Source organism: Ipomoea nil, unplaced genomic scaffold, assembly GCF_001879475.1.
Source record: "Ipomoea nil cultivar Tokyo-kokei standard unplaced genomic scaffold, Asagao_1.1 scaffold1262, whole genome shotgun sequence".
Lineage (NCBI taxonomy): Eukaryota > Viridiplantae > Streptophyta > Magnoliopsida > Solanales > Convolvulaceae > Ipomoea > Ipomoea nil.
Window position 1 is genome coordinate 1,467,171 of NW_017617690.1, and position 19,353 is coordinate 1,486,523.

The 19,353-nt window shown below is 41.0% G+C and overlaps 1 protein-coding gene across 1 annotated transcript; it reads right to left on the reverse strand.

Annotated features, from left to right (window-relative positions):
* Positions 1-16,168: 16,168 nt before the first annotated feature.
* Positions 16,169-18,401, reverse strand: LOC109184447. The gene is made up of 2 exons (XM_019334448.1): positions 18,201-18,401; positions 16,169-18,148 (listed from the first exon to the last, which is right to left on the reverse strand). The coding sequence occupies exons 1-2, from the start codon at positions 18,399-18,401 to the stop codon at positions 16,169-16,171; spliced, it is 2,181 nt and encodes a 726-aa protein (XP_019189993.1).
* Between the last annotated feature and the right edge of the window lie 952 nt (positions 18,402-19,353).

Sequence of the window (19,353 nt, forward strand, 5' to 3'; positions counted from 1 at the left end):
CAAATGAAAAATAATAGAAATGTAACAAATTAATTATCTACCAATTATCTATATCAACATTAAATCAAATCTAATCTAATATATATAAAATCACAAAGCATAACAATTTTTAATAAAGCATAATTGCTTAGAGAAAATTAATTTCTAAGTTATCATTATTACGTCTAATTCAACTATTCATATTATCTTGTGGATATTCATTTTATGCATTTTATACATATGATTTAATTATATTAGAAAATTAGATATTAGTTTTATAATTAAATAAAATACAAAATAGTCTTTAATATTGTGTAATAAACTAGATGTTTAAAAAAAAAAGATTAATCACTAATATATATATATATATATATATATATATATATATATATATATATATATATATATTGAAGATTAAGTATTCATAAAGGTCTTTCACTAAACGTTAAGTTGACACAAAAGCTTTTCATTAAGGATCAAACCGACATAAGAACCCTTCATGGAAGATCAAACCAACATAAAAGCCCTTCATTAAAGATTAAACAGAAATTAGGAAATTAACTTTGCATTTGACTATTGTTTTCATACATTTTCTTAAAGGGAGTCATAGAAGCGTCATGCCGCCATCTGAGCACAAAGTATTTCGCAGATTATATATATATATATATATATATATATATATATATATAATAAAAACAATGTTTTTATTAAACTTATTCTTCTTCGAAAGGTTGAATCCATCCCTAATCCCAAGGATCAGGGTGACTCAATGGGCATTTGGAAGGAGGGATCTGTCCACTTTGGACATAATCTTCACTGGGACCACCGAAATTCAAACATTGATCTCTTCTTCCAAATACGGTCTATTGAACTATTGACTTAAGCCCATGTGAGCAATTAATCATTAAACTATTTGTATGTATATGAGCACGCCAAAGGTTAATTTATTCATTAAATTGTTCTCTATTATTTGATTTTTTATACTTTTTATATTATGGTTTTATTAATATAGTTAATTAACTATATTAAAAATATGTCAATAAATACTTTTTAAATTCAATGTATAAGTTATAATCTACTATCTACTAAATATTATAAGAGTCCATGTTGGTAAGGTTATAACAAGAATAACTTTAATAACGAAAAATTCCGTAAACTATTTATTATTAGGGAAAATTGTAAAAAATGCCTTATTATAGAGGGACATTTTTTACAATTTTCCCTTATTATTATTAACTTACTCATTGCAAAATATTTTTTGACTTTTAATAACAACAACAACAACGATGATGATGTTGGGCATTTTGTTTTAATCTTTTTATTATAACAACTAAATTAGTGTACACAAAATATAATTCGTGTCAATTTTTTATATTCCATTTTTCAACTCTTTAATTATTTGTCGTAAGAATTAAAACATAATAATATTTACATAATTTGACTGGTTCCTTTCAACTATACATACATACATACATACACACACTATAATTCTTCTTCCAAAGGCTGAACCCCAACCCTAAGGGCTCCCCACACTCCGACCCGACAGAGCATTTTGGGAGGATGTTAATCATGATAACTCAACTGAACGTGAACCACAGAGGCTAGACCGGTGCTCACTGCGCACAAGGAACCCCCCTCACACACACTATAATTCTTCTAATAATGCATTGTTGTCTTCTCTTTACTTAAATCAAACTTTATCTATACTATATATAAAAACAAAATCCTAAAATTTTAACTTCCCGCCCAATTCCTAAAAAATCTCTCCTCCTAATAAAATATATTGATTTCTACTTTCCCATTTGTACAATAATTCTGCGTTAAAATTCTATTCTCATATTATTATAAAATACTGTAATACAATCTATACTATATATAAAAACAAAATCCTAAAATTTTAACTTCCCGCCCAATTCCTAAAAAATCTCTCATCCTTATATATTATATATTGATTTCTACTTTCCCATTCGTACAATAATTCTGCGTTAAAATTCTATTCTCATATTATTATAAAATACTGTAATACAATCTATACTATATATAAAAACAAAATCCTGAAATTTTAACTTCCCGCCCAATTCCTAAAAAATCTCTCCTCCTAATAAAATATATTGATTTATACTTTCCCATTCTTACAATAATTCTGCGTTAAAATTCTATTCTCATATTATTATAAAATACTGTAATACAATCTATACTATATATAAAAATAAAATCCTGAAATTTTAACTTCCCGCCCAATTCCTAAAAAATCTCTCCTCCTAATAAATATATTGATTTCTACTATCCCATTCGTACAATAATTCTGCGTTAAAATTCTATTCTCATTATTTCAAAAGGCTGAACCCCAACCCAAAGGGGCCCCCACACCCCGGCCCGACAGAGCATTTTGGGAAGATGTAAATCATGGTGACTCAACTGAACATGAACCATAGAGGCTAGACCGGTGCTCACTGCGCACAAGGAGCCCCCCCTCACTTTGAGAGGTTGCTCCCACACTGCCGCTGGTGAGACTTAATCCCTGGTCATTATTCCAAAGTTTCACCTCTATTACCAGTTGAGCTACCCATGCGGGCTAAAATTCTATTCAAATATTATTATAAAATATTGTAATACAATCTATACTATATATAAAAACAAAATCCTGAAATTTTAACTTCCTGCCCAATTTCTAAAAAATCTCTCATCCTAATAAAATATATTGATTTCTACTTTCCCATTCGTACTATAATTCTGCGTTAAAATTCTATTCTCATTCTTCCTAAAGGCTGAACCCCAAACCTAAGGGCCCCCCACACCCCGGCCCGACAGAGCGGTAGGAGGTTGAAAATCATGGTGACTCAACTGAACATTAATCACAAAGGCTAGACCGGTGCTCACTGCGCACAAGGAGCCCCCCTGGTCATTCTTCCAAAGTTTCACCTCTATGACCAGTTGAGCTACCCATGCGGGCTAAAATTCTATTCTCATATTATTATAAAATACTGTAATACAATCTATACTATATATAAAAACAAAATCCTGAAATTTTAACTTCCCGCCCAATTCCTAAAAAATCTCTATTCCTAATAAAATATATTGATTTCTACTTTCACATTCGTACAATAATTCTGCATTAAAATTCTATTCTCATATTATTATAAAATACTGTAATACAATCTATACTATATATAAAAACAAAATCCTGAAATTTTAACTTCCCGCCCAATTCCTAAAAAATCTCTCCTCCTTATATATTATATATTGATTTCTACTTTCCCATTCGTACAATAATTCTGCGTTAAAATTCTATTCTCATATTATTATAAAATACTGTAATATAATCTATACTATATATAAAAACAAAATCCTGAAATTTTAACTTCCAGTCCAATTCCTAAAAAATCTCTTCTCCTAATAAAATATATTGATTTCTACTTTCCCATTCGTACAATAATTCTGCGTTAAAATTCTATTATCATATTATTATAAAATACTATAATACAATCTATACTATATATAAAAATAAAATCCTGAAATTTTAACTTCCCGCCCAATTCCTAAAAAATATCTCGTCCTAATAACTTTTGACTTTTGACACTAAGTTGTAAAGTGTCAAAAGTTCGGCAAGGCATAACTTTTGACTCCGTTTTCCGTTTTAGACAAATTTTTTTTTTTGAAATCGCGTATTTTTTCGAGATCTATCCACCGCAAACTGCCGTAGGCGGTTTGGCCCACCAATTTCTAAAAAAAAAAAATTCTTTATTAAAGAGTTTCTAAGAAAAAACTATGAGAACCTTATGTTTTATTAATGAATTTTAAAAAATTTTAACTTTTGACTCCGTTTTCCGTTTTAGACAAATGTTTTTTTTGAAATCGCGTATTTTTTCGAGATCTATCCACCGCAAACTGCCGTAGGCGGTTTGGCCCACCAATTTCTAAAAAAAAATAAATTCTTTATTAAAGAGTTTCTAAGAAAAAACTATGAGAACCTTATGTTTTATTAATGAATTTTAAAAATTTTTAATTAAACAATTGTCCCGTGCATTATTTAATAATCTTTCTTTATAATTGGTCAAATTATTTAATTATGGTAAATTTGGGAATAATTAATGATGGTAATAGAAATCCTAGAAGAATATAGAATTGAACAATATTTAATTATTGTTATATTATTATTGTGACTCACGGAATACAAGAGTTAATACATTTTTGGTCCTAGACTTATTGGGGCATTGACACTTTTCATCCTCCATAATAAAAATAGCCACTTAGTAGCCACTGTTATTGATCGTTGGACAGTGTTGATCCTCCGTCAATGACGCCGTTTGTTGACCGTGAATTAGAAGGGTTTTTCTGTCTTTTTATGTTCTAATCCTTGTATTTCTCCATCCATTGGTCACTGCTACATCCATTTCTTCAAACTGAGGTTATCCGCTTCAGTCCTTTCTAACATTAAGAAACCATCTTCACCCAACTAACAATCACGAATTTTACATTTGACATCAATCTCAAGATAATAGAAACATGTGCAGTTGGAATAGAAAGGGTGTTAGTCCATGCCTGTGGAAATTTTGTCGAGCATACAACATAACTAGCAAAGTCAGGAATATCACTCAACCCCTCCCTTAACCTTTCTGCATCAACTATAATAGGTATGCCCCTACTCTTTGCCTCCTGCACTACAATCAAAGCAGTCTCATGCAGCCTTCCATCTAAGTAGACAATATTTACTCCAAGCGCTGAAGACAATTTTGATTTGGGTATGTAGACCCTCAGATATCATGGGTGGATATCCTGGAGTGAAAATGCACGTGCGAGTTTTTTTTTTTTTTTTTTTTTTTTTTTTGGTTGTCAACAATGACATATGTGAATGGTGAGTTTCCTCCTTTAGACACCAACATAAAAGATGTATCAACACCATCCCTTTCAAGCTCATCAAGTATTCTTTCGCCATGCGAGTCATCAGCAACCTTAGATATGATCCTTGGATTAAGACCAAGACGAATTTTATCATCCGGGTTTATCAAAGCATTGTTAGTGTTACCACCTCCTTGAACCTCAAAGCTGGTGCTCCGAATTATATCATCCGGGTTGGGGAATGAAGCTACAGCAGCCAGGAAGTCAACACCGGCCATTCCAACACCTCAGACAATGCGATTTTTGGGGAGCGGCGGATTCCACATTTTCAGCTTGAAACTTCAATGAATTTCAGGTAAAATAACAGAGTTTTTGAGGTTGTGCACCAAGTAGTTGTGGTCAGAGAGAGAGAGAGAGATGGGAAGGATATTTGTGGTCAATATGGAAGGGAGGACTTACAGGTGCAAATTCTACATCACGCCATCTACAACTACAACTGCTATTTACCATAGGAGGGTTCGCCGACCTGCTGCCCTCTCTGCTTCGCCGGAACCAAAAACCACCGGTGAAGGCCCCAACCTCGCCGGATCTGTTGCTGCACCGCACCGGCAGATCTGCCTTACTGGTCCGTCGCTGGAAGGAGTTACTGCCTCGTATGCTCGCCGCCGTACCCACAACTCGTCGGAGAAGAACCTCGCTGCTACTCACTACCGACGGTTACTACTTAGCCGCCAAGTCTTGCCATCTCGCCTCACAGGAGTCACAGCAGCGCTGGTCTAAACAAGATTAGAAGAATAAGACATAAAAAGACAGAAAAGCCCATCTAATTCACGGTCAACAAACGACTTCATTGACGGAGGATCAAAACTGTCCAACAACCAATAACAGTGTCTACTAAGTGGCAATTTTTATTATGGAGGATGAAAAGTGTCAATGCTTCAATAAGTCTAGGACCAAAAATGGCATTAACTCCGGAATACAATACAAGAATATTTAATTATGGTTATATTATTATTGTGCCTCACGACCATTATATACTAACAGTACTTGAAAAGAAAATAATAATAATAATAATATAATAATAATATAAGTGGTAATAATCTATACTATATATAAAAACAAAATCCTGCAATTTTAACTTTCCGCCCAATTCCTAAAAAATCTCCCTTCCTAATAAAATATATTGATTTCTACTTTCCATTAAATATATTGATTTCTACTTTCCTATTCGTACAAAAATTTTGCGTTAAAATTCTATTATAATATTATAAAATACTGTAATATAATTCCTATTGTAATCTATATATCTATCTATACATCTATACTATATATAAAAGCAAAATCCTGCAATTTTAACTTTTCACCCAATTCCTAAAAAATCTCCCTTCCTAATAAAATATATTGATTTCTACTTTCCTATTCGTACAAAAATTCTGGGATAAAATTCTATTCTAATATTATAATATTCTCTAATATAATTCCTATTGTAATCTATCTATCTATCTATACATCTATACTTCTATCTATACTATATATAAAAACAAAATCCTGCAATTTTAACTTCCTGCCCAATTCTTAAAAAATCTCCATACCTAATAAAATATATTGATTTCTACTTTCCTATTTGTACAAAAATTCTGCGTTAAAATTCTATTCTAATATTATAAAATACTGTAATATAATTCCTATTGTAATCTATATATCTATCTATACATCTATACTATATATAAAAGCAAAATCCTGCAATTTTAACTTTTCACCCAATTCCTAAAAAATCTCCCTTCCTAATAAAATATATTGATTTCTACTTTCCTATTCGTACAAAAATTCTGGGATAAAATTCTATTCTAATATTATAATATTCTCTAATATAATTCCTATTGTAATCTATCTATCTATCTATCTATACATCTATACTTCTATCTATACTATATATAAAAACAAAATCCTGCAATTTTAACTTCCTGCCCAATTCTTAAAAAATCTCCATACCTAATAAAATATATTGATTTCTACTTTCCTATTTGTACAAAAATTCTGCGTTAAAATTCTATTCTAATATTATAAAATACTGTAATATAATTCCTATTGTAATCTATATATCTATCTATACATCTATACTATATATAAAAGCAAAATCCTGCAATTTTAACTTTTCACCCAATTCCTAAAAAATCTCCCTTCCTAATAAAATATATTGATTTCTACTTTCCAATTCGTACAAAAATTCTGGGATAAAATTCTATTCTAATATTATAATATTCTCTAATATAATTCCTATTGTAATCTATCTATCTATCTATCTATACATCTATACTTCTATCTATACTATATATAAAAACAAAATCCTGCAATTTTAACTACCCGCCCAATTCCTAAAAAATCTCCCTTCCTAATAAAAGATATTGATTTCTACTTTCCTATTCGTACAAAAATTCTGGGTTAAAATTCTATTCTAATATTATAAAATACTGTAATATAATTCCTATTGTAATCTATATATCTATCTATACATCTATACTATCTATACTATATATAAAAACAAAATCCTGCAATTTTAACTTTCCGCCCAATTCTTAAAAAATCTACCTTCCTAATAAAATATATTGATTTCTACTTTCCATAAAATATATTGATTTCTACTTTCCTATTCGTACAAAAATTTTGCGTTAAAATTCTATTATAATATTATAAAATACTGTAATATAATTCCTATTGTAATGTATATATCTATCTATACATCTGTACTCTATACTATATATAAAAATAAAATCCTGCAATTTTAACTTCCGCCCAATTCCTAAAAAATCTCTCTTCCTAATAAAATATATCGATTTCTACTTTTCTATTCGTACAAAAATTCTGGGTTAAAATTCTATTTTAATATTATAAAATACTGTAATATAATTCCTGTTGTAATCTATATATCAATCTATACATCTATACTATCTATACTATATATAAAAACAAAATCCTGCAATTTTAACTTCCCGCCCAATTCTTAAAAAATCTCCGTACCTAATAAAATATATTGATTTCTACTTTCCTATTTGTACAAAAATTCTTCGTTAAAATTCTATTCTAATATTATAAAATACTGTAATATAATTCCTATTGTAATCTATATATCTATCTATACATCTATACTATATATAAAAACAAAATCCTTGAATTTTAACTTTTCACCCAATTCCTAAAAAATCTCCCTTCCTAATAAAATATATTGATTTCTACTTTCCTATTCGTACAAAAATTCTGGGATAAAATTCTATTCTAATATTATAATATTCTCTAATATAATTCCTATTGTAATCTATCTATCTATACATCTATACTTCTATCTATACTATATATAAAAACAAAATCCTGCAATTTTAACTTTCCGCCCAATTCCTAAAAAATCTCCCTTCCTAATAAAATATATTGATTTCTACTTTCCTATTCGTACAAAAATTCTGGGTTAAAATTCTATTCTAATATTATAAAATACTGTAATATAATTCCTATTGTAATCTATATATCTATCTATACATCTATACTATATATAAAAACAAAATCCTGCAATTTTAACTTCCCGCCCAATTCCTAAAAAATCTCCCATCATAATAAAATATATTGATTTCTACTTTCCTATTCGTACAAAAATTTTGCGTTAAAATTCTATTCTAATATTATAAAATACTGTGATATAATTCCTATTGTAATCTATATATCTATCTATACATCTATACTATATATAAAAACAAAATCCTGCAATTTTAACTTCTCGCCCAATTCCTAAAAAATCTCTCTTCCTAATAAAATATATCGATTTCTACTTTCCTATTCGTACAAAAATTCTGAGTTAAAATTCTATTCTAATATTATAAAATACTGTAATATAATTCCTATTGTAATCTATATATCAATCTATACATATATACTATCAATACTATATATAAAGATAAAATCCTGCAATTTTAACTTCCCGCCCAATTCCTAAAAAATCTCCCTTTCTAATAAAATATATTGATTTCTACTCTCCTATTCGTACAAAAATTCTGGGTTAAAATTCTATTCTAATATTATAAAATACTGTAATATAATTCCTATTGTAATCTATATATCTATCTATACATCTATACTATCTATACTATATATATATAAACAAAATCCTACAATTTTAACTCCCCGCCCAATTCCAAAAAAATCTCCCTAATAAAATATATTGATTTCTACTTTTTATTCGTAAAAAATTCTGCGTTAAAATTCTATTCTAATATTATAAAATTAAAATGGAACGAAAATTATGTAAAAATATCACTGCATCTATATTCTAATTAACTAATTGATTAGAAATAAAAAAAGAATAATTGACTGAAAATGAATCTAATATTACTAATTAACTGAAAATATAAAAGTAAATGAATATTAATAATTGAGTGTAAATAAAAAATGATATATAATCATGGTTGCAAAAATTGCGCCTAGGCGCTAGGCGCCCGGTCGCCGCCGCGAAGAATCCCGGAATCGGCCTCCTCCGGCTGAACCGGCGTCGAACCGGCGTTTATAATTTTTTTTTTTTTTTTTTTTTTTTTTTTTTTTTTTTGCGTTTTAAATTGTGAAAAGTTCGGGAAGTCATAACTTTTGACTCGGTTGTCCGTTTTGGACAATTTTTTTTTCAAATCGCGTATTTTTTCGACATCTATACACCGCAAACCGCCAAAGGCGGTTTGGTTGGCGGTTTGGTCCACTAATTTCTCAAAAAAAATACTTCTTTAGCTCTTAATTTTAGTTTTTTTATGTATTTAGATGGTTTAAACAATCTTTTGAACACTTTTACAACTACTTTCGTAAATAGTTTCTAAGAAATAACTATGGAAACCTTATGTTTTCTTACTAAATTTTAAAAAAAATTAAATTTAAATTTTATTTTTAATTAAAAAAAAAAAAAAGAATAAAAAAATCGGCGGCGCCCTAGGCGCTAGGCGCCCCCTTGCCGCCTAGCGAGCGCCTACCGTGTTTTGCAACATTGTCTATAATTGACTAAAAAAATGGTCAGATCATTGCATTTTAATTAAAAATGGAATGAAAAATAAAAATTGGAGGAAAATATTCTAATAATAATATTCTACATTATCAATAGTAAATGCATATTTTAAACAGTAGTAAAGGTAAATTAAAAATGAAATGGAAATATTTCAATAATAATATCAACATCAACAATTAAAAATAGAACGAAAGTTAGGTAAAAATATCACTGCATTTGATATTCTAATTGACTAATTGACTGAAAATAAAAAAGAATAATTGGCTGAAAATGAATATGATATTACGAATTGACTGAAAATATAAAAGGATAACTAATTGAGTGATATTCTACCATTATATATTTTCACCCAAGTAACCAGTCCTGATGGAGAAGATGTTAGCTCTAGACGAAGATGAACAAGATTGTGTTGTCAATACCAATGTCGTCTATAAAGAGGTTTCAATAATGTGTAAATATAATTGGTGATATTAATTTTTTTTAAATGAAAATATTGTTATATATCTAGACAAAAATATATATCTTACTTTCATACAAATGAATAAGGATAACAATTCATTTCTATAACTGAGTTGTTAGAGAACAAGCACATTTGCCTAATTTATGAAAATAATAAACAATGATAAATAAAATCTTTAAAATTATAGGACCGCATGCGTACATCTAGACATTAGCTATTAATTTGAGCAATTATTTGCACAAATTCAAGCAATGATAACATCAAAATATATAAACAATTCAAATCATATCTTTAATTGCATTATATAATATTTGATGTTCTAATTTAAATAATTATATATCAATTCATATATTCTTAATATATTACAACAAATTCATTCCGTGCATCGCACGGGCGCAAATACTAGTTTATTGTAACACAAATTTTAATTTACTATTCCAAATTAATACTGATTTAATTAAAATATACATTTTATTATAAGCTGATATACTATGTATGAGACAAAATTTCTCTCTATTTTTAAAAATTAAATAAAATTTTTTACTATCTAATCAATCTTATATGAAAAAGAATAATATTTCAAAATATCAATTAGAGCTTACAAGATGAATAGTTTACATATAACGAAACAATTGATGAAGTCTCAATCATATGCACAACAAAAAACTTATGAATTCATATGTTATAACTCAATTGTATAACTCTTTATTTACTATTTGACAATATCAGTGATGGATTTAATTCCCCGGGGGTAGCCCGAATTATTAAACCCGGATAAGTATACGTACGAAATAAATAATGTGACACAGAGATATAATAAGGTCGCGGGGACCGTAGGTCGCAGGGACCGTATATTGTATTAATTATCGCTAATAAGCTATTACAAGGCTTGATTAGGACAATAAGGCTAGAAGATAGCAATTTAGGAATCTATTGTGTTGTGTAATGATCTGGTCCTTTGTTAGGACAAGAGGGAGTCCTTTTATACCAGCTCAAACTCCCCAACCGTACCCCTAGAATCGGGGTTAGTTGGATCGGCCCGCCTTGACCGCGCCCCCCCGGGACCGGGTCCAAGGCGGGCCAACTCGGCATGGCCGAGCTGCCGAGCTCGGCCTAGCCGAGTCCAGCCGACTCGGCAGGGCCGAGTTGCCGAGTCCACCACGGACCGGCCGGGCAGTGGCCGAGTCCATGGTGGTGGGCTCGGGTGTACCGAGCCCACCCGTGGCCGGACTCGGCCCAAGGCCGAGATGCCTTGGCCGACTCGGCCACGGTCCACTTGACTGGGCCGAGGGGCTTCTCGGGTCCGTCTCTCAGGGTCGATTCGTTCCGGGTCCAATATATCCATCACGAGTCCCCCACTCTCTTCGTTGTGATAAGTCGACAACGATAGAGAGTAGACACCTTGCGAGCCGACTCCTGCGCGTTTGTCCCGAGTTGAAAATTGGCCGACCTCGTCCGGGTAAAATTCTTGTTGCGGATAGAATTTTCCTCCGAAAAATCCTCCTCAGATATAGTAGAATCCCACTCAAAATGCCACTCCATCCCTATAAAATCTTGAGAATCCCCCTTTTTATTCCCATCAAATCTACTTCCCATCCTCTTTTCCCTTTTCCCAATGCACCTTTCTAAATTTTGAATTTTTGGTCAACTCTTCCTCTTATGCTATGTCGTATGCCCGGGGCCGGCGGCAAGAGCTCATAGACGAGTGGCTTGCTTCGGAGGAGGGGCGGATTCGCCTTGAGGACGAGGGGATGGCTGCTAACGATGTGGGGTTGTACACGATGCAGCAGGACATCTATGCGGTCTTGATGCGACAGGACCCTACTTTTGACCCCGTGGCGAGGGGCTTGCCCGGTTACCTTCCCTTGCCCGAGGGCTCTACAGCCGGTTCTTCTGCTGGGGCGGGTACTCCGGCCCGTGTTGTTGGTGGTGGTGGGACTTCTTCTGCTGGGGCGGGTGCTTCTACCCACGTTGATGGAGGTGTGGCTGCTAGTTGCGTGGATGCATTGGGGAGGTTGGATGCTTTGCTCGTGAGCCAGGCCCCTCTTGCGGGTTCCGTTTCTCCCTCCACGGAGACCGTCCATGCCAGCTTGGGTGCTTATGTTGAGGGGGTGGCTGCTCCCGAGGTTGCCCGTGATGCCCCTGACTTGAATGGCTAGATCGGAGTTGCTTACTTTTGTGGCCCTTAGAGCCGAGACTGATTTCTTTTTGTGGCACTTAGAGCCAAAAACTTATGTTTGTTTTGGCTTCATGTGGAGCTTGCACATTTTGATTGAACTTTTTGTCCATATGAACTTCGTATCTGCTTGATTTGGTATTGCATTCTCTATCTTGTATGGACTCCTTTGTGTTTTGAAATTTGTTAGAACGCCTCCTGTTTGTCTTTACGCTTCCACAAAAAAGAGAGAACACCTTGGTAGGCCTGGGCCTAGACCCGGGGCTCGGGGCCGATATGGGACTTGGCCACAGCCTAGTGGCCGAGTGGCCGAGCTGCCACGACTCGGCCTTGGCCGAGTCGCTGGTCCATGGCCCTGGCCATTCGAACCGAGTTCTTTGAACATTAGGCCGTGGGGCTCCTCCGTCGGGGTCGGTACGCGAGGTCGGACCTCGTGCCCCCTTAGGGTATGTCAGCCGCGATAGTCGAGTCCTTGCTGAACTAGACCCTGGGGCTCCTCCGTCGGGGTTGGTACGCGAGGTCGGACCTCGTGCCCCCTTAGGGTATGTTAGCCGCGATAGTCGAGTCCTTGCTGAACTAGACCCTGGGGCTCCTCCGTCGGGGTTGGTACGCGAGGTCGGACCTCGTGCCCCCGTGGGGTATGTTAGCCGCGATAGTCGAGTCCTTGCTGGACTCGACCCTGGGGCTCCTCCGTCGGGGCTGGTACGCGAGGTCGGACCTCGTGCCCCCTTAGGGATATGCTTGGGGAGGCCGGGTACAAAACCGCCTTCCTGTGCAATAGGTAAACAAGAAAAGGTGTTTCTTATTACATAACTTTATTCTGTTCATAGCAACGGAGGGGGCCTGCCGCCTCCTATGACATTATTTGCAAAACATTAATGGAGATGTCGCTAACTCCGTATGGTCGAGTTGGTTTGTGGTGGTTTAGTGGTAATATCTCAATAAATGCTCCGAGTTCCAAACTCTAGGTACCTCCTTCCCTTTGAGGTTCTTGAGTTTGTAGCTGCCGGGACGGACCACCGCAGCCACAATGTAGGGGCCCTCCCAGTTTGCCGCGAACTTCCCTCCGGCTTGGGGTTGGCTTGCCTCTCTCCTCCGGAGTACATAGTCCCCTACTTGGAAATAACGGGGTTGCACTCGTTTGTCGTGGTAGGACTTGGTTTGCCGCTGGTAGTTTTCAGCTCGGATAGAAGCTGCCTCTCTTCTATCATCTATCATGTGGAGGTCGGCGCTATGGCGTTCTTCGTTGGTGTCGGGGTCATATTCTTCTTCTCGCCGGGAAGGTATGACCGCCTCCGCGGGGGCTCGGGCTTCAAAGCCGTAAGCTAACGAAAACGGTGTCTCCCCGGTGGCCCTTCTGGGGGTGGTGCGGTAGGCCCATAGGATGGCATCGAGCTCCTCCTGCGGATTCAAGTTTTTTCTTCAAACCGTTTACTATGGTGCGGTTGGCGTTCTCCACTTGCCCATTGGCTTGTGGATAGCAAACGGTGAGTCGGCTATGGTTGATGCGCCACTCGGCGCAAAATGCCTCGAACTCTTGCCCATCGAATTGGCGCCCGTTGTCAGTGATGAGTTGTATAGGGACCCCAAATCGACATAGAATGTGTTGGTAGACAAACTGTTTGCACCGGGTACTTGTGATGCTTGCCAGCGGCTTCGCCTCTACCCATTTGGTAAAGTAGTCGATAGCCACTATGAGGTACTTTCTTTTGACCGACCCCATAGGCAGGGCCCCTACTATGTCCATCCCCCACCTGGAGAAGGGGATGACCGAGCTGATCGGGGTGTAGTTCGTGGCGGGTCGGCCGGGGCCGACCTGAAAGTGCTGGCATGTCTCGCAACTCCTTACGTAGTCGGCACACTCTTTGGCCATTCTCAGCCAAAAGTACCCCTGCAAGATGGCTCGACGGGCCATGGTGAAGGCGCCCTGGTGGGCGGAGCAGGTCCCTTCGTGGATTTCTTCCATGACCGACCTGGCTTCATCCTGGTACAAACAGCGGAGTAGGGCGCCGTTGTACGACCTCTTATAGAGCGTGTCCCCCATGATGACATGTGTGGGGGCACGCCACTTCACCAGCTTGGCATCAACCTCATCAGGAGGTAGCGTACCTGTCTGTTTGTACTCCTTGAGGTGGTCCAACCAACAGGGGGGTCGGCTCTGTATGGGTAGGACTGGGTAGAATTCCAGACTCGACCTCTCGAAGTCTTCGACTCGTGCAATTTTTGAGATGTGCTCCGGGGCCCCCTGGCTGAGCTTGGACAACATGTCGGCATCCGTGTTTGGACTCGGGGTACCTGTAGGACTTCATAGTTTATTAGCTGGCCTAAGAGCTGGAGCACCACATCCCGGTACCTCCTCATCCTCTCGTCACTTGCCTCGAACTCTCCTGTGACTTGGCCCACTACTAGCCTGGAGTCACATCGGATCTTGAGCTTCTCGACCCTCTTGTTTAGTGCTAGTCAGAGCCCTCCGAGGAGCGCCTCGTACTCGGCTTCGTTGTTGGACAGCTTGAAGGCAAAACGGAGGGCGTAGTAGGCTCTGAACCTCTCGGGTGTGATGAGGATGACCCCACCTCCGCAGCCTTTTGGTCCCGAAGCTCCGTCTGTGGACAGATTCCACCACTCCTCGTCTTCATCTCGGGCCTGCTCGGTGGCTTCCCAGGCAGTGCACTCGACTATGAAGTCGGCTAGTGCCTGCCCCTTGATGGCTGGGCGGGTCCGAAATTGTATGTCGTACTGGCTAAGCCGCATGGCTCACTTGACCAACCTGCTGGCCGACCCCGAGGCCCTCAACACCGCATCTAGGGGTTGGTTGGTAAGGACGTGAACGGGGTGGGCCTGAAAATAATGGCCGAGCTTCTTTGTGGTGATGTCTACCGCAAATATGGCTTTCTCGACGGGCGTGTACCTGATCTCCGCTCCCCGTAGAGCTCGGCTCGTGTAGTACACGGGCCGTTGGACCCCGTCATCGTCCCGGACCAGCACAGAGCTGACCACGGCCTGGGAGATGGAGGTACAAGTACAAGACCTCCCCCTTGACGGGTTTGGCTAGTGGGGGGAGCGACATCAGATATGTCTTGAGATCCTCGAAAGCCTTTTGGCACTCCGGAGACCACTCGAACCCCTTGGTCTTCTTGAGTACTCCAAAGAATGGCAGAGATCTCTCGGCCGACCTCGAGAGGAAACGACCGAGGGCCGCTAGTCGCCCATTGAGGCGCTGGACTTCCCGGAGACACCGTGGGGGCTCCATGTCCAGGATAGCTTTTACCTTGTCCGGGTTGGGCTCTATGCCCTTCTTGGAAACCATGTACCCCAAGAACTTCCCCCCGTGGACCCCGAAGGTGCACTTATTGGGGTTAAAACGCAGATTGAAACGTTGCATAATTGAAAATACCTCAACTAGGTCGTCCGTGTGCAGGTTGGCTTTGGTGCTCTTCACTATCATGTCGTCTACGTAAGCTTGTAGGTTGCGACCGAGGACTTGTTTGAACACCTTGGCTACCATCCGGGTGTAGGTGGCACCCGAGTTCTTCAACCCGAAGGCCATGACCTTGTAACAGTAGACCCCTTCTGGAGTGGTGAAAACCGTCTTCTCCTCATCAGCTTCCTCCATAAAGATCTGGTGGTACCCCCTGAATGCGTCAAGGAAACTCATGAGGGCACACCCTGCTGTCTCGTCCACCAGCTAGTCGATGTTGGGAAGCGGGAAGGGGTCCATGGGGCAGGCCTTGTTGAGGTCGGTGTAGTCCACGCACATCCTCCAGGTGGGCGGCTTCGGGGCGAGGACCACATTAGCCAACCAGGTGGGGTATATGACCTCTCTGATGTGACCTATCTCCAAGAGGGTGTCGACCTCTTTTTTCACGAACTCCCTCCTGTCTGTGGAGAGGTACCTCTTCCGCTGTTGGACTGGCTTGACCGAGAGGTCCACAGCCAGCTTATGTGTGATCACCTCGCGGCTGAGGCCCGGCATGTCTTCGGGGCCCCATGCGAAGATCTCCTTGTAACTTCGGATCGTGTCGATGATGCGAGCTCGGAGCTCATCCGGGAGGCCGACCCCAACCTTTACGACCCGGTCGGGTCGGTTGAGATCCAGGACGACTTCCTCCGACTCGACTATGGGCTCGGCCCGAGGCCGACCCGTCTCGTCTCGTAAGGCCTTCTCGGCTATGATGTGGACCCGGAGGTCCTTCTTGCCCATCTGGCGGCACGCCCGTAGGTAACAGCTACGACTCACCCTCTGGTCCCCCCGGGCAGCCCCGACCCCGTTCGGTGTTGGGAATTTGAGACACAGGTGCTCCATGGAAATCACGCACTTGAGGTCCTCCAGGGCGGGTCGGCCAAGTATCATGTTGTGGGCGCAGCTGAATTTTACAACCACGAATTCGACCCTCCACTTCTTGAGGTGAGGTGAGGTGCCTATCTCCACGTCCAGGCTGATCGACCCCTCTGTCTCGATCGAGTCCCCCGTGAACCCGGATAGGGGGGTCCTAACCTGCTCCAGCTGGTCTCTTGGGAGGCCGAGTTGGACGAACGTGTCGTAGTACATGACATTTACCGAGCTGCCCGTGTCTACGAGCACTCGGTGCACTACTACGTTGTTGACGTCCAACTTGATCACCAGGGCATCTCGGTGTGGTAGGGGACCATCCGGCAGGTCGTCATCGGTGAAGGTGATGGATTCCCTCTGTAGCTTCTTCTCCCGTGGGGCTTGTGTCACCTCCCCGACGTATAGACTCCTCGCCCATTTCTTCCGTTCGGCTTGGGTGTCGCCACCCTCGGGTCCTCCAAAAATGACATAAATGGACAGCTTCTTTGGGGGCTGGGAGTCTTCTGTCGTCTTGTCGTCCTCTTCAGAGCTTTGGCCGTGCTCTCTCTTGCGGGGTGCCGGGTTGGGTGGCGCGGAGCCACCACTCCCTTTCTTCCATACATTGTCCCGGCCCTGGCCTTGGGGTTGGCTGGGCCGTTTAATGAAGTGGCCCTGGTAACCCATCTGGATGAGCTCCTCAATTTGCGTCTTCAGGAGGATGCACTCGTCCGTGTCATGACCCTTTTGGCGATGGAAACGGCAGTACTTCTTGGGGTCACCCTTCGCCGAGATCTTCATGCACTCCTCCTTTGGGAACTCGACGATCCCCTGGTCCTCCGCGTGGGCTAGGATGACACTCACGGGGTGCGTCAGCGGGGTAAGGAAACGTGTGGGGTTCAGCCTGGGCCCCTCGGCGTAGTCGCGACGATGCTGCCGAGATGCCCTGCCGCGTTCCTCCTGGGGGGCCTTGTCCTTCCGACCTCTCCCTTCTTCCTGCTCCCTTTTTCTCTTCTCGGCAGCTTCGGCGTCAGCATATCTGGCCGCCATGTCCATCAGGTCGGCATAGTTCTTTGGGGGGTACTGGATGAGATCCTGGTGGAAAGCATCCGACCTCACATTGTTCCTGAAAATTGGTATAGCCGACTTACCATCGAAGTTGGCGACTCCCATGACTTCCTTCTTCCACTTATTGAGATACTCGGCTAATGACTCCGAGCTCTTCTGTTTCAGGTCGCACAGGTCGGCGATCTGCTTCTTCCTTGGTATGCTGGTGGCGAAGTGGGACAGGAACTGCTTGGTTAGGTCCTTAAAAGTAGAGATGGATCCTCCTGGGAGGGACCCAAACCAGTCATGTGCCTGTCCGTCCAGAGTGGCAAAGAATCCCCCTGCATAGGATGGCGTCGGTAGCCTCGGTAATCATCATGGCGGCCCTGTACCTGGTGAGGTGCGACCGCGGGTCTGTGGTTCCCGAGTACACTTTGACGGTGGGGAAACGGAAGTCCTTGGGCAGGGGTTCCTCCATGATAGAACTCACGAACGGGGTGGACAGTATGTCGTTGGACACTGAGGACCCGTCCCTTTCATCGAACTTCTTCTGGAGCTCGTCCATCCTTCTCCGTAGCTGCTCGACCTCGTCCCGGTTGGAGCTCGGGACTCGGCCATTTGTCTCACCTATTCGCTCCACCCGGGCGGGCTGTCCGCGTCGCAGGGGAGCTCGGGTCTCACGGTCTGGGGATCTACGCGAACCCGCCTCCTGTTACGGTCGAGCTCGGGGTCCGCGACTTGGCGACCTCCGAGTGCCCGCCGCTTGTCGTGGCGGCCTGCGGGAGCACGATTCGGCCGCTGGTGGGTCATTGGCGGCCGGCCTCGGACCCAACCTGTCCCGTGCCGACACGCGCTCGCCCACCGTTCCAGGGCGGGCCTGGTTTGGGTTGGGGCCCTTCTATCATCACCGTGCTGACGGTCTCGGCGGGAGCTCCCTCCTCCTCGTCTGTCCGTCGGGCGGGGGGAGTTGACTTCTCTTTGTGTGGCCCGTGCCGGAGGTGGCACGGCGCTCGCCCCGCTGCGCCCCCGGGAGAGAGGTGGAAGCGGTATGGCGCTCGGCGGCACGCCCCCTTGGGTGGCGCCTAGGTCGGCTTGTTCCTCTGCCCGGAGGCCCGCCGCAACACGGGCCAGTGCCGTGGAGGCTTGTTCGAAGACCGCCACCCCGTCCTGGATGAGGGCGCGAGTTGGAGCGGTAGCGAGAGCCGTAGCAGCGGGAGCCACGAGGGGTGGTGCACCACTGCTGCGGTGGTTGGTGAGCTGGGCCCTCAGGTCTCCTCCCGACCTGTTGGAGGCGGCCGGTTGGACGCTGGGGGTCCTGTTGGGGCCGTTCCCGTTTGCGACGAGCTGGGTGCCGCGGGAACCGTTGGTGTGGCGAGAGTTGGATCTCGTCTCGTCATCGCTGTGGATGAATGATAATGGGGAGAGCGCTCAAGCTTGTACAGCAGCTCTCAACGAGAGCACCAATGATGGATTTAATTCCCCGGGGGTAGCCCGAATTATTAAACCCGGATAAGTAT